The 23,240-nt window shown below is 49.6% G+C and overlaps 1 protein-coding gene across 2 annotated transcripts in view; it reads left to right on the top strand.

Moving 5' to 3' along the window:
* The window catches only part of LOC119964915 (digestive cysteine proteinase 1-like), a 132,995-nt gene that overhangs the window by 57,165 nt on the left and 52,590 nt on the right, over positions 1 to 23,240 (top strand). For both annotated transcript variants that reach the window (XM_038795050.1, XM_038795039.1), the window contains exon 6: positions 16,074 to 16,272. In XM_038795050.1, coding sequence (XP_038650978.1) covers positions 16,074 to 16,272 — 199 coding nt within the window. The remainder of the gene's footprint in view (positions 1 to 16,073; positions 16,273 to 23,240) is intronic.

The raw sequence follows: 23,240 nt of genomic DNA, 5'->3' as shown, positions 1-23,240 counted from the left end.
GTTAAAATCTCCACCCACGATCAACTGCTGCATGGCCAAATCCGGGATCGCTGCCAGTAACCCCCTCGTAAAACCCACGCCACCCCAATTTGGGGCATACACATTTACCAACACCACCGCGCCCCTTCCAAAACTCCACTCACTATCACATATCTCTCACCCGGATCCTTCACCTCCTTCGCTCTTGCAAATCGCATATCGGATATTCATAAGGAACTGATGGAAAGGAAGGGTGCTCAAGTGGAGGATATTAAGAGCAAGTGGGAAGAGGAGCTGAGTGGCCTTGCCGAAGGTGAACACAGCCTCGTTGTGTGCGACGTTAAACCTCATGCAGTCTAAATTGATACATAGGGCCCACATGACGGTGGCGAGGATGAGCAGGTTCTTTGCGGCGGTGGAAGGTATGCGTGGTGGTGTGCGGGGGGAGCCCGTGAATCACGTCCACATGTTCTGGCCGTGTTCAAGAACTGAGGGGTACTGGCAGGGGTTATTGGATGTGATGTCAGAGGTGATGGATGTGGGGGTTGTCATAATATATACACAAGTATATGATGGCGCACAGACAGACATTGATTGACACACAGGATGACCAATGAACACACAGAACACAGCAGCCAATCACCAGACAGGACACGACCACTATAAAGCCAGAGGGCACTAGTTTTCCTGCTCTCTGGGGATCCAGCCTCTGAGACAGTCAGAGCCCGTGAGCAACAACTAGAACATCCACCATGTGGTAGTAAGATAGTCTGGTCATGTTAGCCTCAGGTCTCCAGTCAACTCAGCATAGTGTCAACACACAGTTAAAGCATGTTTAATAGTTAAGAGTTCAATAAAATAACGTTGCATTTATTCAAGTGTTGGAAGCCTGTCTTTCTCACTGCTACAGTAAACGCAGTTCTCGCAGACCCAGCTTACCCAACACATCAGGGGTGGTTCTGAGTATGGAGGTAGTGATATTTGGGGTGTTGGAAGAATCGGGGCCTGGGGGTGGCTATGTGTTGGCCTTTGCCCGGACATGGATTTTATTGGTCTGGAGGTACTCAGAGCCAGCAGACACAGGGATGTAGGTGAGCAATCTGACAGAATTCCTCAGGTTGAAGAAGGTCCAAGTTCAATCTGCGGGGGTCGGTAGAGGGGTTAGCCCAGAGGTGGAAACCATCCATTGATTTCTTTAAGGAGAACTGAAGGGTCAGAAAGCGAGAGGGGACTTATTGGGGGGGGTTAAGTGGGTGGAGTTAGCGAAGGTCGGAAGGTGCTGGTGTGTTGGTATAGATGGGTTGGAGGTTCGTGGTTGTCTATTTGGTTGGTGTGTCGTTCTTCTGATATTTTGTATTCTGTGTACATATATTAAATGCCTTGAATAAAAATATATATTTAAAATAAATTAACCCTCAATTAACTCTTAATTTACCTCAATCACAAAACTCCCACTAGTTTAGAGAAGATTTCTAAATGACCATATTTCAGTATCAAGTTTGAAACTTGTAATTGTATAATTTTAGAAGAATAATTGTGAATTAAATGAATAATTTTTTAAAAAATGAATCATGGGGGGACTTGATGCAGGCATGGGAATTTATCCGGGGGCTTTGGCACCAATTGCTTTGAATCTGTCTTTTATCCTGATTGCCCAACACTTATCTGCCTCAGCCTTGAATTAATAATTGATATTATGCCTCTGGAAAATTTCTGGATTAGTTTTAGTAAAAATATGCTGAAAAATGTCAAAAAATCAGGCGATAAAGGCCGCAGGTGGATTCAGCAGTGGTGGAGCCTCCAATTCAAAATGGTGTCCTTATCCCAGTGTGGTTCATTGACCTGGCACACTCTGCAGCAGTGAAAATGATGACTGCCGACATTGTCCATGTTATTGATCAGAGGTTCGGTGTGCTGACTCAAAACCTCTGTGCTCATGAAGCAAAGTTGCAGAATATTATTGAACGGCTTGATGGTACAGAGGAGAGAATCCTGAATGTCGAGCGTGTTGCTTCCTCGGCGGAAGCTCAAATTCAATCCTTGGTAAGCCAGCTATGTGATATGTCCGAACACTTCGACAATTTGGAGAACGAGGGTCAGAGAAAGATTATCCGAGTTGTCGGTCTGCCTGAGCAAATGGAGGGTATGACTCCAACTTAGTTCTTTGAGAACTGTCTGCCACGTTTTCTTAAACTGGATGCGAAGATCTGGCATTTCAAATTGGAAAAGGCACACCATATCCTGTCATTAAGGCCAAGGTACAGTCTTCGTCCGAGGCCTACAATCATTCACTTACACAATTTTAAAGATCACCAGAAAGTCCTGGAGATAGCAAGACATAGAACATAGAACAGTACAGCACAGAACAGGCCCTTCGGCCCTCGATGTTGTGCCGAGCAATGATCACCCTACTCAAACCCACGTATCCACCCTAAACCCGTACCCCAACAACCCCCTCTTAACCTTACTTTTTAGGACACTACGGGCAATTTAGCATGGCCAATCCACCTAACCCGCACATCTTTGGACTGTGGGAAGAAACCGGAGCACCCGGAGGAAACCCACGCACACACGGGGAGGACGTGCAGATGGTGGCAGCACGGTAGCATGGTGGTTAGCATAAATGCTTCACAGCTCCAGGGTCCCAGGTTCGATTCCCGGCTGGGTCACTGTCTGTGCGGAGTCTGCACGTCCTCCCCGTGTGTGCGTGGGTTTCCTCTGGGTGCTCCGGTTTCCTCCCACAGTCCAAAGATGTGCGGGTTAGGTGGATTGGCCATGATAAATTGCCCGTAGTGTCCTAAAAAAGGTTAAGGGGGGGTGGGGTTGTTGGGTTACAGGTATAGGGTGGATACGTGGGTTTGAGTAGGGTGATCATTGCTCGGCACAACATCGAGGGCCGAAGGGCCTGTTCTGTGCTGTACTGTTCTATATTCTATGTTCTATGGTGAGACCTGGCTCTACAACGCAGTAAGGATTTCCTTCTTCCAGGACTTTTCGGTGGTGATGCAGCTAAAGCATTAAGGCTTTGATGAATTTTGAAGGTAATTCAAGGCAGCTGGAGTGAATTATGTTATGCTTTATCTTGCGACCCTAAAAGTGATATCCGACGACACTATTATGTCTTCCGACTACAGCTTTGGCCTTCATCACGACCATGAAGGACAAGGATTTGGACTGATGGTCTGCAACTCGGACAAACTCAAAGCTTTAATCGTAGTGTTGCTTGTCAGAATTTATTGTGTCTCATATTTGAGCACTATATGGAATGTCTTTTTCTTCTCCTTGAGTGTTTCTGGCACCCTTATTAGTTTAGTCATGTGTTATGGGTCAGGGTTTAGGAATCTCCAAAGTATATCGTGGAGTTCATCTGACCTACAACTGTTTATATATTTTGGGTATGAGGAGCACAAGGGCCTACCTTTCAGGTATTATTAGGGACTGGTTTAGCACAGTGGGCTAAACAGCTGGCTTGTAATGCAGAACAAGGCTAGCAGTGCGGATTCAATCCCTGTACTGGCCTCCCCGAACAGGCGCCGGAACGTGGCGACTAGGGGCTCTTCACATTAATTTCATTGAAGCCTACTTGTGACAATAAGCGATTATTATTATTATTATCATCAGAGGCCTTAAGCAATTTTAATCAAAAACAAAGTTTATTCTACGAATTTAGTTAACATTTTTATACAGACACAGTAAGCATTATCAACTACAAACATAAATACCCAGCACAGCTACAGTACTCTATGTATGACTCTTAATAAATTTCCCCCTTAAGCTGTCCCAATTTGATAACAAGATCCCATAAACCAGAAAACCCCTTTTCACAGGTGTGGCACAGCACACAGCACTCAAGACCTGGTATAGGTACTTCTTGTTTCCTGTCCAAAACAACAGGTTTGAATTCCTTCCAGAAAACAATTATCACTTTTAAGTTATCACATAATCTGGTGACAGCTTTTAAACTGGTGGTAGAGGGAGACACTCCAAGGTACTTGTCTGTCTGAATACAGCAGCCAAATGTGAAAACGAAAGCAAAACCCAGAGCCACACCTCTCCCAGCTCCTAGCTCAAAAATGAAAGTAAAACTCAGAGCCACAGCCCAGCTCCACCCACACAATGGCATCACTGAAGCCATGTGATAAGGCAAGACATTCCTAAAGGGGCACTCCCATGACACATGGTAGATGAGCTGTGTGCTTATTATCCGTGTCTTAATCATGGCAAAATCGAGTGGCGCCATTGCCAAAATCTGGGCGGTGGATACAGGTCTTCATGGCTGGGTTTAGAATGTGGGAGGTGCATTTGATTCCCATTCCCTTGTTGACCCTCTTTCTCTACCCCTTGTTGAGGAAATGGTATCCTGGTGGGAATGACAGTTTGACCATGGGGTTCTCAGTCTTATTGAGAAATGTTCCCTTAGACCTATTGTGGTTGTGATTCTTTTGCATTTTTATTACAATAATGGGGGTCTGAGTCGTTTGCTTTATCCTGCATTGGGACAGGCAGGTCCTTTATACATGAAAGGAACATATGGTGGATGCTTTGGTGCCTCTGGTATAAAATGAGTTGGGGGAAGGGTGTCATGGTGCACGCCCGATTGGTGTTCAGAAATCCGATCCAGATATTTGGCCTGCTTAACTAAGAAGGAAGGTTCTAGGGCTATCTCCCTCTGTGCATCCTTGGTGGGGAGGGAGGGTTATGAGGACAGAGGAGATTAATGGGGCTCTTAAGGATTTTTATGCATAAACCTATAAACCAGATCAACCTGGTGATAGCAGCTATGGAACTTTTTTTTTCTTTTCCCTTGGACTTTCGGAGGCTTTGAAGCGCTAATGTCTGGTTCTCAGTGCTCCTGTCTGTAAAGCTGAGGTGGCTGCGGCCATTGAGGAGCTTCACCGGATAAGGCCCTGGGACCAGATGGTTTTGGATGCGTGTTCTATGTGGAGTTTGAAGAGTTGTTGTTGGAACCGTTGGTACGTATTACCATTCTTTTGAGGAAGGATTTTGAGGAAGGACCACCGACACTTTGTGAGCCTAATATTTCTTTGTTTTTGAAGGCAGAGGAACGTGCCTCCTACAGGCTAATGTAACTCTTGAATGCTGACCTGAAATTGTTGACCAAGATTTGAGCGAGAAGGTTGGAAAATGTCTTTCCCAGGATTGTTCGGGTGGACTAGGCTGGGCTTATTAGGAGTAGGTTATCCATAACAATGTCAGAACACTGCTGAATGTCATTCATATTTTTCAGAAATGAGCACTGGATGGAATGATGATTCCCCTGGATGCGAAAAAGGCTTTTGATTGGGTCGAATGGAATTTTGTTGTATGCACCATGGAGATTTAGGTTGGGAGAGGATTACATTAAGTTGATTCAAGTGTTGTATCATAGGTCTGTGACAACTGTGCTCAAGAATGGTTTAAGGTCGATGAAGCTTAGGCTCTAGAACAGGACGAGACAGGGCTGTTCTTTATCCCCCTTGTTGTTTGCATTGGTTGTTGAGCCATTGGCGGAGGCCATTAGAAAATATCACTTAATATTGGGGCGAGAGTGTGGGGGGAGGCAGCACAAGATCTTGCTTTATATGGATGATGTGCTGCTGTCTGTGTCGAACGCAAGTATCTCGGTTCCCACCATTATTGGTGTGGTGGGTAAAATGAGTGCCTTCTCCGGTTATAAGATCAACTTTACTAAGCCTGAGGCTATGCCATTGGGTGAGTTGAACATAGAACATAGAACAGTACAGCACAGAACAGGCCCTTCGGCCCTCGATGTTGTGCCGAGCAATGATCGCCCTACTCAAATCCACGTATCCACCCTATACCCGTAACCCAACAACACCCCCCCCCCCCCCACCTTACTTTTTTTTAGGACACTACGGGCAATTTAGCATGGCCAATCCACCTAACCCGCACATCTTTGGACTGTGGGAGGAAACCGGAGCACCCGGAGGAAACCCACGCACACACGGGGAGGACGTGCAGACTCCGCACAGACAGTGACCCAGCCGGGAACCGAACCTGGGACCCTGGAGCTGTGAAGCATTTATGCTAACCACCATGCTACCGTGCTGCCCTCTCCTCCTCACCCACTTTAGATGATTCCCATCAAGATTTAAATATCTGGTATTTCAATTACCCCTTCCTTCAGGCAGTTATAGGTGCTAAGTTCCCTCGGTTGACTGTGTCTCTTAGCTTAGCTTGTTGGTTTCTCTGTCAGTTTCTTGGCTGGGAAGGATCACCGTGATGAAAATGAACGCGTTGTCTAGATTGTTATATCTCCTGCAGATGCTGCCTGTACCACTGTCAGCTAGAGTTGTTAAGGAAATCAACGGAATGGTTAGTTCATCTAGAATAAGAACAAGTATCTCGAGACATTTCTCTTTTTAAAGTATTTGCAACATAGAGACTTTAGGCGGGATTCTCCGACCCTCCATGCCAGAATCGCGCCCGGCGCGGGGGGCGGAGAATAGTCGTTCACGCTGAAAAGCGGTCCCCAAGGCGATTCTCGGCGCTTGTCAGGCCAAGTGCCCGTCGTATTCCACCGAGTCCCGCTGGCGTGGTTCTCACGTGGTCCCAACCGCCGGGACTCCGCTGTTCTCCCTCCGGGGGCCGTACTGGGGGGGGGGGGGGGGGGCAAGTCCGAGGGGGCCTCCATGGTGGCCTGGCTCGCAATCGAGGGCTACGGATCAGCGGGCGCGCTCATTCCAGAGGGGTATTCCTCCACGCCGGGCCTCTGTAGGACTCTGCCATGTTGCGCTGTGACGGCAGTCGCGCGCATGCACAGACCCACGCCAGCCATCATGCGCATGCACGGACACATGCCGGCCGTGGAGGGCCACCTTTCAGCGCCGGAGCAGCACACAGCTCTCCAGCGCTGTGCTAGACCCCTGAACAGCGGTGAATTGCTGGACCAGGAAGCCCATTGACGCTGGCGTACACCACTTCGGTGTTTACGCCAGCGTCAACACTTGGCCGGGATTTTAGAGAATCCTGGCCTTTATCCTTAATAAGACAACTTTGCATTTTGGCCCAGCAGTTAGCACTGCCTCACACCACTGAAGACCCGGGTTCGATCCCGGCCCCGGGTCACTGTCCGTGCGGAGTTTGCACATTCCATGGCTGCATGGGTCTCATCACACAACCCAAAGAGGTGCTGAACAGGTTTATTGGCCATGCTAAATTATTCCTTAATTGGAATTTATTTTTTAAAAGACAACATTGCATCTTGACTCCTCAACTTCCTAGATGGAAATTTTCCTGAATTCTGCGGAGCCTAAATAATTAATTAGCAAGTTTCATGGTACATTGAATTCTCGATCGTGCATCAGCACGTTGGGTGCTTTGCAGTCTTGGGAAAGACTGGCAATCAATATTGATGAGGAGACATGGTAATATATGAGGCTGTGCCAGTAAAATTTCAGTTTGCAATAAAATGAAGGAGACTTAGTTCAAGATACTGCACCGTCTGCATATGACACCTAGTCTGAGACACAGTGTGATTCTGCAATATCCCCATTGTGCCTAATGTGCCTGGTAGCTGAGGGTCATTTTATACATTGTCTATGGACTTGTGTTAAGATTCATTCCTATTGTTCTAGTGTAGTCAGGGAGTTTAGGAGGAGTTTTGATCAAGCCTTAGGGTCCAATCCTGTGTTCCTGATTCTGAGACTTCAAGATGGGAGAATTACTGATTCTTTAAAAATATTTTAATTAAAGTTAGATTTGATGGTTGCAATTTACAAGTAGTTCTTTTCCGGTGTAGCCCCCCCCCCCCCCCCCCCCGCCTCTCTTCTTTCACTGTTCCAGGGTCCTTTCCTTGGCCCTTGACTTCACCGTGGGTAGTTGTTTGGTGTTTATATGTGGGCAGTGCCCTCTTTTTCCTTTCCCCCTCCCTCCCTATTGTTTGGCCTCCCCTCCCTTCTTTTTCCTTCTTCACATTCTGTTGTCAGCCTGCTTTGGAGGGTTCTCTTTCGTGTGGCCTTGTGTTGGGCCCTCTGGTCTCTCTGTCGGCCACTTTATGGCCTCCCCCTTGTTATTTCCTCTGGTCCCTTCCCCCACCCATTTCTGTTTGTTCCCTGTGGTCCCCATGGTTCCAGTTTCTCCCCAGCCCCCTGCCGCCCTCTCCCCAAAATACTGATTCTAATGCAAAGAGGCTGTACAATATCATGATCTTTGCGGCTTGCAAAAATATCCTATGCTCCTGGATTAGTGGCAAATAACTTTCAATTCAAAATTGCCATAGGCCAACTATGGAATGCATCCCTGTGGAATTCCTGACCTCTGTGATCCGCTCGAAGTTTGATGCATTCCGTAAAGTATGGGATCCCTATCTTAAATTCATAGGCTCCATCTTGGCTGACTTACTCCTGTTGGGCTTTCCATAAGCTGTTTCATTTTTTTAGTCTTGATAAGCCAATTAATAAAGGTGTGCATGCTAAACTGTTCCTCCTTTGTCCCCGCTCGAATTGTTTTTTTAAATAAATTTTAGAGTGCCAATTAATTTTCCCCAATTAAGGGGCAATTTAGCATGGCCAGCCACCTACCCTACACATCTTTGGGTTGTGGGAGTGAAACCCACGCAAACACGGAGAGAATGTGCAAACTTCACACAGGCAGTGACCCAGAGCCGGGATCGAACCTGGGACCTTGGCGCTGTGAGGCAGCAGGGCTAACCCACTGCGCCACCATGCTGCCCCTCCCAGTCAATTTGTTAATCTGTTGTTGAATTAAACTGACATATAAACTAGAGTTGGCAGTTCCTTAAGTATGCTGTTCTGAATTTACCCTGTCTCCCGTACCAGCCTCCCTGGACAGGCGCCGGAATGTGGCGACTAGGGGCTTTTCACAGTAACTTTACTGAAGCCTACTCGTGACAATAAGCAATTTTCATTTCAATTTCATTTCTTGCTTGTTCCTATGTTTGCTATAACTCTTGTTCTGTTCTGTAGCTGTTTTGCACTGATTTTCTTTGTTACTTTGTTGCATTTGTAAGAAAAATGTTAAAAATCTAATTTAAAAAAATATATATTAAAAATTCATTCACAGGATGAGGGCGTCGCTAGCTGTTCCGGCATTCATTGCCCATTCCGATTTGCCCTTGAACTGAATGGCTTGCTAGGCCATTTCAGAGTCAACCACATTTCTGTGGGTCTGGAGTCACATGTAGGCCAGACCGGGTAAGGACGGCAGATTTCCTTCCCTTTACAATCGACAATGGTTTCATGGTTAGTCTTTTAATTCCAGAGTTTTATTGAAGTCACGTTTCACCATCCACTGTGGTGGGATCCAAACCCAGGTCCGCAGAGTGTTACCCTGGATCTCTGGGTTATTAGTCCAGTGACAAAACGATTATGTTATTGCCTCCCCTATTTGTGTGTGACTCTTCCTTAATTTGTTATATCCATAAGACCATAAGACATAGGAGCAGAATTAGGCGACTCGGCCCATCGAGCCTGCTCTGCCATTCAACCATGGCTGATCTTTTCTCATCCCCATTCTCCTGCCTTCTGCCCATAACCCCATGATCCCCTTTGATGCGACCATCAATTCACACGAAACAGAGATTAGATGTAAACTGTGGCTTTAATCGACTAGGACAGTGCCTGCCTGTGACTGCTCTGCTAGTGAGAGCCGCCTACAGGGCAGCTGCTCTTTATACCTCCACTCAAGGGGCGGAGCCCACAAGGGCACCAACATGAAACATTCCATGTAATATCGTACAATGGTCCATAGGTGGAGCCCACATGGGCAACAGCGTGATACGGTAACATACATGGTGAATGGTTAATACAATATGTTCACCACATTCACCCCCTGTTAAAAAATTGAAGTCCGGCGGGGGTGAAGGGTTTACAGGTTCAGCCTGTCCGGCACCCGGATCGTGCCCCAATGATTGCCGAAGCTCTGGTATCGCAGCTGGCCCGGGTGTCAAACTCATCCGTGCAGGAGTGGGTAGTGAAGTCGCCGGTGCGGGGACAGACGTGGACTCTGGCACCGTATCTTCTGGAGCTTTGTTCCTGTAGGTCGGTGAAGGGGGAGGGGGGCAGGAGGGGATGTGGGTGCCATGTAGGGGCGGGGGTGCTGGTCAGGGTAGATTGGGTGGGGTAAGTTGGGGTTGCGGTGGTAGTGGAACCTGCGGGTGCCAGGTCCCGGAGGGAAACCGTATCCGGTCAGCCGTCGGGGTGTTCTATGTATGCCTACTGGGGGTTGGTGTGAAGGAGCTGGACCCTCTCAACCAGGGGGTCAGACTTATAGCTCCTGCCATGTTTGCGGAGGTGGACGGGCCCTGGTGTCTTCAGCCAAGGTGGAAGCGAGACCTCGGAGGTGGATTTCCTGGGGAAAACAAACAGGCGGTCATGAGGGGTCTCGTTTGTGGCGGTGCAAAGGAGGGACCTAATGGAGTGGAGCGCGTCGGGGAGGACCGCCTGCCAGTGGGAAACTGGGAGATTCCGAGACCGTAGGGCCAGGAGGTCGGCCTTCCAGACCGTCGCGTTCTCCCTCTCCACCTGCCCGTTTTCCCGGGGGTTATAACTGGTAGTCCTGCTCGAGGCGATGCCCTTACCGAGCAGATACTGATGCAATTCGTCGCTCATGAATGACGAGCCCCGGTCACTGTGGATGTACGTGGGGAAACCGAACAGGGTGAAGACACTATGTAGGGCTTTAATGACGGTGGCTGCGGTCATGTCGGGGCAGGGTATCGTGGACAGCCCGGAGTTGGTCATCTTGCGCGCTGGCGCACGTGCCGCAGGACAGGTCATCTGGGGGCTCGTTGAGCTTCCCAGGACGATATACTATATCGTAATTATAGGTGGAGAGTTCGATCCTCCACCTCAAGATCTTATTATTCTTGATCTTGCCCCGCTGCGTATTATCAATCATGAAGGCTACCTACACCGATCGTTGGTCGGTGACGAGGGTAAACCTCCTACCGGCGAGGTAGTGCCTCCAGTGCCTTCCACGATGGCTTGGGCTTCTTTTTCGACCAAGGAGTGTCAAATTCCGGAGGCAAAAAAACAAAGAAAAAAGAAAATTACAACACAGGAACAGGCCCTTCGGCCCTCCCAGCCTGCGCTGATCCAGATCCTTTATCTAAACCTGTCGCCTATTTTCCAAGGATCTACTTCCCTCTGTTCCCCGCCCGTTCATATATCTGTCTAGATGCATCTTAAATGATGCGATCGTGCCCGCCTCTACCGCCTCCGCTGGCAAAGCGTTCCAGGCACCCACCACCCTCTGCGTTAAAAGCTTTCCACGCACATCTCCCTTAAACTTTCCCCCTCTCACCTTGAAATTGTGACCCCTTGTAATTGACTCCCCCACTCTTGGAAAAAGCTTGTTGTTATCCACCCTGTCCATACCTCTCATAATTTTGCAGACCTCAATCAGGTCCCCCCTCAACCTCCGTCTTTCCAACGAAAACAACCCTAATCTACTCAACCTTTCTTCATAGCTAGCACCTTCCATACCAGGCAACATCCTGGTGAACCTCCTCTGCACCCTCTCTAAAGCATCCACATCCTTCTGGTAATGTGGCGACCAGAACTGCACGCAATTCCAAATGTGGCCTAACCAAAGTCCTATACAACTGCAACATAACCTGCCGACTCTTATACTCAATACCCCGTCCGATGAAGGCAAGCATGCTGTTTGCCTTCTTGACCACTCTATCGACCTGCGCTGCCACCTTCAGGGTACAATGGACCTGAATTCCCAGATCTCTCTGTACATCAATTTTCCCCAGGACACTTTGAAAAAAACAAAACATTTTTTTATTAAGGTTTTCACAAAATATAAACAACAAAACAATATTAACAGAATAACCATGGTGCAAACCCAAGAACAACACCCACCCCCCTACCAAAGCAACTACTAAATCGAAAACAAGAAAAAAAACAAACAACAGAAAGGAAAGAGATAACACCCGCCGCATCCAACAAACCCATGTACACACTTCTCCCTCCCACCAAACCCAATCCCCCCCCCCCCCCCCCCCCCCCCGGGGTCGCTGCTGCTGCCGGCCTATTTCCCTACCGTTCCGCCAGGAAGTCCAGGAAAGGCTGCCACCGCCTAAAGAACCCCTGTACTGATCCCCTCAGGGCAAATTTCACCTTCTCCAATTTGATGAACCCCGCCATATCATTGATCCAGGCCTCCACGCTTGGGGGCCTCGCATCCTTCCATTGAAGCAAGATCCTCCGCTGGGCTACTAGGGATGCAAAGGCCAGAATACCGGCCTCTTTCGCCTCCTGCACTCCTGGCGCCACTGCAACCCCAAAAATTGTGAGTCCCTAGCCTGGCTTGACCCTGGATCCCACCAACCTCGACACCGTCCTTGCTACCCCCTTCCAAAACCCCCCCAGCGCTGGGCATGCCCAAAACATATGGGCGTGGTTCGCTGGGCTCCCCGAGCACCTAGCACACCTGTCTTCGCCCCCGAAAAACCTACTCATCCTCGTCCCAGTCATGTGGGCCCTATGCAGCACTTTGAACTGTATGAGGCTAAGCCTCACACAGGAAGAAGAGGAATTCACCCTTTCCAGGGCATCCCCCCACGTCCCCTCCTCAATCTCCTCACCCAGCTCCTCTTCCCATTTACCCTTCAGCTCCTCCACCGAGGCCTCGTCTACCTCCTGCATTACGCGGTTATACGTCCGAAATCCTCCCTCCTCCAACCCACACCCCCGAGAGCACCCTGTCCCGTACCCCACGTGGGGGCAGCAAGGGGAACCCCTCCACCTGCCGCCTGGCAAACGCCCTAACCTGCATGTACCTAAACATGTTCCCCGGGGGGAGCCCAAACTTCCGCTCTAACTCCGCCAGGCTCGCGAACCTCCCATCCACAAACAGGTCCCTCAACCTCCTAATACCTACCCTGTGCCAGCCCAGAAATCCGCCATCGATGCTCCCTGGAACAAACCGGTGGTTCCCCCGTATCGGGGCCTTCATCGAGCTCCCCATTTCTCCCCTGTGCCGTCTCCATTGCCCCCAAATTTTGAGGGTAGCTGCCACCACCGGGCTTGTGGTATACCTCGTTGGAGGGAGCGGCAACGGCGACGTTACCAGCGCCTCCAGGCTTGTGTCCACACAGGACGCCATCCCCATCCTCTTCCATGCTGCCCCTTCCTCGTCCATTACCCACTTACGCACCATCGCTGCGTTGGCAGCCCAATAGTACCACAGAGTTTGGGCAGCGCCAGCCCCCCCTATCCCTGGCCCGTTCCAAGAACACCCTTCTCACCCTCGGAGTCCCTTGCACCCACACAAATCCCGTAATACTCCTGTTAACTCTCCTAAAAAAAGGCCTTCGGGATAAGGATTGGAAGGCACTGGAACAGGAACAAAAACCTCGGGAGCACCGTCATCTTGACGGACTGCACCCTACCCGCCAGTGACAGCGGTAACATATCCCACCTTTTGAACTCCTCCTCCATTTGCTCCACCAACCTTGTGAGGTTGAGCTTGTGCAGGGCCCTCCAGCTCCCAGCCACCTGGAGTCCTAGGTACCTGAAGCTCCCCCCTGCCTGCTTCAGTGGGAGCCTACCAATCCCCTCCTCCTGATCCCCCGGGTGCACCACGAACAACTCGCTCTTACCCAGGTTGAGCTTATACCCAGAGAAGCCCCCAAATTCGCTGAGAATCCTCATCACCTCCGGCATGCCCCCCAGCGGGTCCGCCACATACAGCAACAGGTCGTCTGCATAAAGCAACACTCGATGCTCCTCCCCACCCCGCACCAGGCCCCCTTTCCCCAGGACACTTCCATTGACCGTATAGTCCGCTCTTGAATTGGATCTTCCAAAATGCATCACCTCGCATTTGCCTGGATTGAACTCCATCTGCCATTTCTCTACCCAACTCTCCAATCTATCTATATTTTGCTGTATTCTCTGACAGTCCCCCTCGCTATCTGCAACTCCACCAATCTTAGTATCATCTGCAAACTTGCTAATCAGACCACCTATACCTTCCTCCAGATCATTTATGTACATCACAAACAACAGTGGTCCGAGCACGGATTCCTGTGGAACACCACTAGTCACCTTTCTCCATTTTGAGAAACTCCCTTCCACCACTACTCTCTGTCTCCTGTTGCCCAGCCAGTTCTTTATCCATCTAGCTGGTACACCCTGAATCCCAGGCGACTTCACTTTTTCCATCAACCTGCCATGGGAAACTTTATCAAACGCCTTACTGAAGTCCATGGGCGGAATTCTCTTCTCCCCATGTGGCATGGGAGAATCGCGGGAGGGCCCCCCGGGAGCCATTCTCCCCCCCCCCCCCCCCCCCCCCCCCCCCGGCTCGGAAAAATTGCCGGTCGCCATTTTTCACGGCGAACGACAATTCTCCGAGCCCGATGGGCCGAGTGGCCGGCCCTTCACGCCCGTTTCAACATGGCAGCAACCACACCTGGTCGCTGTATTCGTGAAACGGGCGACAGATGCCCGTTTGTGGCATCTAGGGGCCCGATTAGCACGGGAGCACCACGACTGTGCTCAGGAGGGGACAGGCCCGCGATTGGTGCCCATCGATCATCGGGCCAGCGTCCAAAACAGACGCACTCTTTCCCCTCCGCCCGGCAGGATTAAGCCGCCACGTCTTGCCGGGTGGCTGAGGAGAAAGACGGCCACCGCGCATGCGCGGTTCGCGCCGCCTGCGCGATGAAGTCATCTGCGCATGCGCAGGTTGGAACCGGCAACCCGCACATACGCAGATGACTTCACATTCTCGGCGTGACGAGGTCACTGCCGAGAAAGACGCTCCTAGCCCCCCGGGTGGGGGTGAATTAGGTGAATTAGGTGCGGGGAGCGGGCACGAATTCGGCCCCCTGCGGAGAATTCCGCCCCATGTATATGACATCATCAATTAACTTTGTCACTTCCTCAAAAAACCTTTTCTTAAACATTCCACAAATTCCTTTTCTTGGGATCCACTACCAACCTGATTTTCCTAGTCCACGTGCATATTGAAGTCGGTCAAGGGCAGCATGGTGGCGCAGTGGGTTAGCCCTGCAGCCTCACGGCACTGAGGTCCCAGGTTCGATCCCGGTTCTGGGTCACTATCGGTGTGGAGTTTGCACATTCTCCCCGTGTTTGCGTGGGTTTTGCCCCCACAACCCAAAAGATGTGCAGGGTAGGTGGATTGGCCACGCTAAATTGCCCCTTAATTGGAAAAAATGAATTGGGTACTCTAAATTAAAAAATATATATATTGAAGTTGCCCATGATTATTGCGATATTGCCTTTTTTACATGGTTTCCCTATCTGCTGATTTATTTTCTGCCCCACATCTTGACTACTGCTAGGGGGCCTGCACATAAGTTCCATCAGGGTCTTTTTACCTTTGCGATTCTTCAACACTACCCACAGAGATTGTTGCCTTCTGATTCTATATCACTCCTTGCTATCGATGTCTATTATATAATTAAGAACTTTGGCAGCGCATATGCTTTTTTACTCCCCTGGGCCCCACCACTACCTGATTAGCTCAAACACACAGAACTCAAACCATCACAATGTTACCATGGATATTTAATATTTTAAAGAGAAGAACCAAGAACATCAATACCAAAAGCACGATGCAATAACCTGCAGGTGGGTGTATAAAGAGGGAATGAGGAGGGCAGGGTAAAGAGGGTGGTAGAGATGAGGTGAGAGGGGGGTAACAATGTTGCGAGGTGATTCCCATTGTTCCCAGGGCAGGTGGATCCCTCATTCCCGGGTATTGCCTGTTGGAGGGACTCCACATTGGGACGTGGCCGGGGGGGGTGGGGGGGGGGGGGGGGGGGTTGGGGGACAGTGAGCCACCACCTACCCTATCATTGGGGGACTGGTGGCTCTGTCTGTAATGCAGAGCTTTCAACTTCTGATTGGCTTAAAACCTCTTGTGGGGAGGGAGGTGGAGGAAGATTTCTGCCACTGATTTTCTAAATCCCGGGGATAGCTAGGAGCTTTATTCTATTGGGCCTCCCCCATGGAAATAATGTGGGGCTACAAGCGATATCCAACCAGCAGGTGAGATCCCTAATGCCAAAATTAAATCCTTGCCAATGAATAATTATTGGACACTGGTGTAATTTTAAAAAATTATTACAGGTTTGTCGTGTGAAAGTTTCCCTGGTAATGGAGCAGAACACAGAATTCTGGCAAATCCCATTCAGGATTTCATTGACAACAGTATGGACAACAGGACACATAATATGTTCCAGGAATACAAGAAGCAATTTAATAGGGACTATGAAAAAGATGAGAAGGAGCATGAGATAAGAAAAGCCACTTTTACTCACAACATGAGGTAAAGTTGATAATTTTATGATTGCCATCGAAATAAAACATTATTTTACAAATGTTTATTCTGGAAGAGGGGTTGGGATGTAATTGCCCAACCTCTCAGGTCATCCTGGATGCAGGTGCTTCGAGATTATGCTCCATGGACTCCCAAAAGGTTGGTCCAATGATCTGGAGACACAAGTTCAATTCCCACCATGACAGCTGGGGAAATTAAATTCAATTAATTAAATGAATCTGGAATTATAAAGCTGGCATCGCTAATGGTAACCGTCAAACTATTGGATTGCCAAAAACAAACATCTGGTTCCCTAATATTCTTTGTGAAAAGGAATCTGCCATCGTCACCCAGTCTAGCCTGTATTTAGTTCCAAATCCATGGCAATGTGGTTAACCCTTTGCCCTCTGACATGTTCAAAGGTCCCAGTGCATGGAACAATTGTTGTCACCACACTCCTGTACTGCAGTGAGACCTGGATGCATTTCAGAGACAACATAAACCTGCAAGAGAAATTCCATCAGCAATGCCTCCACCTCATTCTCCACATCCAACATGCGGACTACTGAACAGTTAGTGTCCTTCTTGAAGGTGGCTCTGCAAACATCAAGTTAAAACTGCTGAAAAATCAACTTTGATGCATTGGGCAAACCAGCTTCCTTCCCCACCAGGTCTGTTTTCTCAACTTTCTAGAGGCCAAAGTTCCAGGGGAAGCCAAAGAAAACTAATTGAATAGAAACGAGCGCAACGTGGATACAAACTCTGCTCAGTGATGAGAAACGAAGTTGTGTTTTATTTTAAATCTTTTTATTCTCCTTTTTTCCCACATTTTCATCAAATAAACAACAAAAGAAAACAAACAAATACAGTACCAATCCCCCAAACAGCATCTCCTTCAATAAACAAACCCAAACATCACCCGTACATTCCAAATAATAAACAAAAGAAAATTAACAATCCCCCTGTAAACAGTGTACTGGAAACCAACAATAACCTCTTCCCCTCCCCGCCCTGTATTGTTCGATGGCAACCAATTTTTGAAAGTGCATGATGAACAGAATCCATGAATTGTAGAACCCTTCCCTGTGCTCAAACATCACCTTCTCGAGAGTCAGAAATTCCAGCAGTCCCTCCGCCAAGTCGAGGCACAGGGTGGAGAAGCTGACCTCCACCCCAATAGGACCAGACCCATCTCCGGGCAATCAGCGAGGCGAAGGCCAAAACATCTGCCCCCGCACCCACCTGCAGCCCTGACCAGTCCGTCACCCCAAAAATGGTTTCTAGAAGCCTTGGTTCCAAGCTCACGTGCACTACCCCTGAGATGACACCGAAAACCTCCCTCCAATACTTCTCCAGCTTCGACAGGACCAAAACATGTGAACATGGTTAGCGGGGCTCCTCCCACATTGCTCGCATACATCCTCCACTCCCTCAAAGAGCCGGCTCATCTTCGCCTTCATGAGGTGCGCCTATATTCGACCTTCAGCTGTATCAGCCCCAGCCTCGCGCACGAGGTTGAGGCGTTCACCCTCCGGAGCACGTCACACCACAGACATCTTCCATAGCCTCCCCCAACACCGCCTCCTGATTTGTATGCTCTTGACGTAGCGTTAGCTGCTTCCTTGATGTACACTCTGACAAAGGAAGGTTCAGACTTGGAGATAGCTTTAACACATTTATTAAACTGTTAACAATTCTCCTACGTGGATTTGACTCTCCTGTTAATCCTGCTATAGCTACTCAGACTGACGAACCAGTTTGCTACATCCATGTGGTGGGTGTGATGTGTTTCAAATCAACCCTGTGTTCACACTGAGTGTCTCCACTGGAAAGAGGAAGATCATGTGTGCTGTGTCCTTTTATATGGGTTGGTGTACCACCTCCTGTGGTAGTGTCACCTCTGTGTGTATTGTGAATGCCCATTGCTCGTATCCTATCTTACTGACCTATTGGTTGAATGTCTATGTGTCATGTCTCTGGTGCTCCCTCTAGTGTCTATCTAGTCTACGTGTATTTACATTAACCCCTTGTGTATTTACAGTGATGCATATCACCACAGCTCCCATTTGGCTTTAATCCCTTCCATGGATACCCCGTCCTCCCCAGAATCCTCCCGTAAATCACCAACACCACGCTCTTCCCCAATCCCTGTGCCATCAATACGTCTTCCAACAATAAGGGAGCCGGCACTATCAGGAAGCTCTGAACCACCTTCCTAGCAAAGTCCCGGAGCTGCAGGTACCTAAATCTTTCTCCTTGCTGCAGTCTATATTTTTCCCCAACTCTTCTAGCCTCGCAAAACGACTTCCCAGGAACTGGCCTTTTAATCCCCTGACCCCCCTCTCCTCCCATCTCTGAAACCTCCCATCCAACTTTCCTGGCTCAAACCTATGGGGCTGGATTCTCCGCCCCACCGCGCCACATTTCTATTTCACCCCGCCGGGGGGATGCTCCGTTATGCCAGCTGGTTGATGGGGTTTCCCATTGTGGGGCAGCACCACACCATCAGGAAAGCCCCGGGCTTCCGGCAAAGCGGAGCATTCTGCCGGTGGAGAATCCAGCCCATGGTTTCCCCTAATCGGCATCTCCCCAGACCCTGCCCTCAGCTTAAAGTGCTGCCTCCAAATCTTCAACGTTGCCACCGCAACCGGACTCACAGAGTATTTACCCGGGGCCATCGGCAATGGCGCTGTTGCCAATGCCCTCGACCCCGACCCCTGCACAGACTCTCCTCCATTCTAACCCGCCGAGACCCCCCCCCCCCCCCAACCCAACCCAACTCACATTTTCTGCATGCACCGCCCAATAGTAATATAATAAATTTGGGAGGCCAAAGCCCCTGCCTACCGCCCTCTCTGCAGAACCACCTTCCTAACCTTAGCTATTTTCCCTCACCCCCGCCAAAATAAACAAGGAGATCAGCTTATCCACTTCTTTGAAAAGTGCCCTTGGCAAAAAGACCAGCAGGCGCTGGAATAACAACAGAAATTGCGGCAATACATTCATTTTAATCGCCTGCACATGGCCTGCCAGTGACAGAGGGAGACTATCCTGCCTTGGTAAATCCGCTTCCACCCTCCCCACCAAGCTAGTAAAATTGTACCTACGGAGCCTCCCCCTAGTCCCGCACCACCTGCACCGCCAAATAACTAACGTGGGTTGCCGCCCTGTGGAATGGCAGCCTTCCCACCCCCTCCACCACTCCCGGCCGGGACACCACAAAGTATTCACGCTTTTCCAGGTTTAATTTATACCCTGAAAAAGACCCAAAAGTTTGGAGAAGCTCCATCGACGCACTCGGCCCTGATACATATAATAATAGATCATCCACATGCAGAGACACCCTATGCTCCACCCCCCCTCTCCGTACTATTCCTTTCCACAACCCCAAGCTCCTCAGCCCAATGGCCAAAGGCTCAATCGCTAATGCAAATAACAGAGGGGACATAGAGCACCCCTGCCTGGTCCGCCGGTGCAGAGCAAAGTACCCCAAACTCATATTGTTTGTGTGGACACGCCCTCGATTCCTTATATAATAGCCGTACCCACTCTGTGAATCTTGACCTGATCTCAAACCTCTCAAGAACCCAATCAAATACCCCCATTCTACTTGGTCAAATGTCTTTTCTGCATCCAGCACAACCACCACCTGTCTCCTTTCTCTCAACCAGCGTCATAATTATATTTAGCACCCTCCTAATGTTTGACAATAGCTGCCTTCCTTTCTCGAACACCGTTTGGTCCTCCCCTATCACCTTCGGGAGGCAACCCTCCAACCTAGCCGCCAGTACCTTCGGCAATATCTTTGCATCAACATTCAGTAGCAAAATAGGCCTGTACGACCCACACACCGTCGGGTTCTTATGTTTCTTCAACAACAAGGAGATTGAGGCCTGCTCCAATGTTTGTGGTAACACCCCTTCCCGATCGCCTTCTCAAGCATTCCCACCATCAGCGTCACCAATTTGTCCGTAAATTTCTTGTAATACTCCACTGGAAACCCATCTGGCCCTGCCACCTTCCCCAGCTGCATCCTCCCAATTGCTTTCCTTTATCTCCTGCTCCCCTACTGGCCTCTCCATGAATTCCTGCAGCCCCGGGTCCTCCCCATATGGCTCCAATCCATATAAATTTACATACAAACTCCTCAAACACCCTATCCAGGGCCACCACCAATTTCCCCGGCCTTTCCCGTACCTGGATAATTTCCCTCGCTGCCTCCCTCTGAGGTTTGCCTGCCAATGTGCCTTCTCCCCATACTCAGATATCACTCGCCTCACCCTCCTCAGTTGGCGCACCACCTTCCCCATGGATAATCGATTAAAACGAGCCTGTAGCTCCCTACTTCTGTCTGTATGTGGTGGATCTGCATCCCCCGCGTACCTCCTGTCAACTTTCATCTTATCTATCAGCCTTTGATGCTCTTCCCTTTTCTCTTTATCCACCTTAGCCTAAAACGATATCACCTCCCCCCTCACCACCGCCTGCTATACTTCCCCCATGCAGTTAAAACTCACATACTCCTCAATTACCCTCTGATCCTCTCTCAAAAACTTCAGTCCCCCAGCAACGCTACATCCATTCTCCAAAACGGTCTCTGCATTGTCCCCTTCTCCAAGACCATGTCCACACAATGCGGCGCATGATCCGAAATTGCGATCACTGAATACACTGATCTCCTAACCCCAGCCAACAGCGCCTTCCCTACTACAAAAAAGTTTAACCTCAAATAAACCTTGTGTGTATTGAGGAAAAAAACAAATACTCCCTATCCCTTGGGTGCAAGAACCTCCATGGGTTCGCCCCTCCTAATTCCCTCAAAATCCCAGTCAGTGCCTTCGCTGGGCAAGCGAGCGTGGCTGTGACCTGTCCAGCCTGGGCTCTTACACCAAGTTCCAATCCCCTCCCACTATTAGCTTGTGTGTATCCAAGTCCAGAAAGGCCCCAAAAACCTTCCTGGCAAACTCTACATCATCCCAGTTAGGGTCATACGCACTTGCCAACGTCACCAACCACCCCTCCAACACCCCTGTAACTATCACATACCTACCCCCCCCCCCACTCCACCACCATCTTTTCCATCTGGAACCTTACTTTCTTCCTGACCAAAACCGCTACCCCCTGCGCCCTACCGTCAAACCCCAAACAAAACATTTGGCTTACCCAGCCCTTCCTGAGCCTCACCTGATCTTTCACCCTCAGATGAGTCTCCTGTAACATAACCACATCAGCCGTTAAACTTTTTAGCTGCACAAACACCCTCGACGTCTTCACTGGCTCCACTCAATCTCTTCACGTTCCACGTAATTAACCTGACCAGGGTCTCTCACCCCCCCTTCCATATCCACCATCTACATAATTCCCGGCCCTGCCTACCAGGCATGGCCCGTCCCCTCCCATTGTTGTCATCAAACCCTCCCTCTCCCAGAATCCCCCCAACCACTTCCTCTTGAAAATACCTCACCCAATATCGATTCCACCCCCCCCCCCCCCCCCTTCACACTACCTAGGCCCATCGAAACCTTTTCAACATGCTCCAATATCCACAGCCCCTGCCCAAGCCCCACTTTTCTCCAATACCCCACCCATCAGTCCCAGGAAAACAACAAGTCAATATCCCCTTCAAAAATCCAGTGCTCACACACAAACCCCAGAAAACCGTTGTTACAAAACAATCCCCACTCTCACTTTATCCAAATTGACAACTGTACCCCATTTGACCCCTCTAACAACATGAAATAAAATATAGAACTATATCCATTCATAGATTTCATAGAATTTACAGTGCAGAAGGAGGTAATTCGGCCCATCAAGTCTGCACCGGCCCTTGGAAAGGACACCCTATCTAAGCCCAATCCTCCACCCTATCCCCATAACCCAGTAACCCTACTTAACCTTTTTGGGACACAAAGGGAAATTTAGCATGGTCAGTCCACTTAACCTGCACATCTTTGGACTGTGGGAGGAAACCGGAGCACCCGGAAGAAACCCACGCAGACTCTGCCCAATGACCCAAGCGGGAATCGAACCTGGGACCCCGGCGCTGTGAAGCACAGTGCTAACCGCTTCCACCCACCTCTTGCCTCAGTCCAAGACAAGTCTACAGATCCATTCTTCACTTCTGCCCCAGTCCTTCTGCCTTTACAAAAGCCTCCGTCGCTTCCACCATTTCAAAGTAAAAGTCTCTGGAGCTGTAGGTTATCCTCAACTTTGCTGGGTACACTATGCCAAACCGCATCCCACCATTGTATAGTGGCGTCTTCACTCGATCAAAGGCCACTCGCCAACTCCACAGTTAAGTCCTGGTAGATCCATATACCAGCCTCAGCCCACTGCACTCGCTTCTGCTTCACCCAACTCAGGACCTTCTCCTATACAAGGTACCTGTGGAAGCAAATAATCACTTTTCTTGGCGGCTCATTTGTCTTTGGTTTTGGCCTCAATGACAAATAAGCCCGATCCAGTTTGTACCGTGGTGGAGGGATCTTCTCTCTCCCCCATCAGCTTAGCAATACCATGGCAAAGTACTCAGTCGGCCTCGGGCCCTCCATCCCTTTGGGTAAGCCGATGATCCTCACGTTTTGCCGCCTCGACCTGTTTTCCAGATCCTCCAATTTAGCTTGCAGTGCTTTGTTAACCTTGACCACCCTCTGCAGCTCCTCACCCACAGCTGATCGCTGTGTTGCAACATGGCTTCTTCCACTCCCTTCTGTTTCTCATCCTGCTCCTGCACCTCAGCCAAAGTCCTCACCACAGCCATCTTCATCGGGGCACTCGCCTCCTTCACCAGCATCTTCAGTGCCGCCATCATCTACTTCCTCGTCACCTTCATGTGCTTTGCAAACTGTTTCTCAAGTTCCAAAGCCATCACCTTGGTCACCTTTTTTGCCGCAAGCAGTGCGGCCCCACCCAGTGACCCAGACTCCGCCATCTTTCCAGCTACAAAACTGATCCTTTTGCTCGATGGCGAACCTTCA

The sequence above is a fragment of the Scyliorhinus canicula genome, chromosome 1, assembly GCF_902713615.1.
Source record: "Scyliorhinus canicula chromosome 1, sScyCan1.1, whole genome shotgun sequence".
Taxonomy (NCBI): Eukaryota; Metazoa; Chordata; class Chondrichthyes; order Carcharhiniformes; family Scyliorhinidae; genus Scyliorhinus; species Scyliorhinus canicula.
This window is presented reverse-complemented; position numbering and strand designations above follow the sequence as displayed.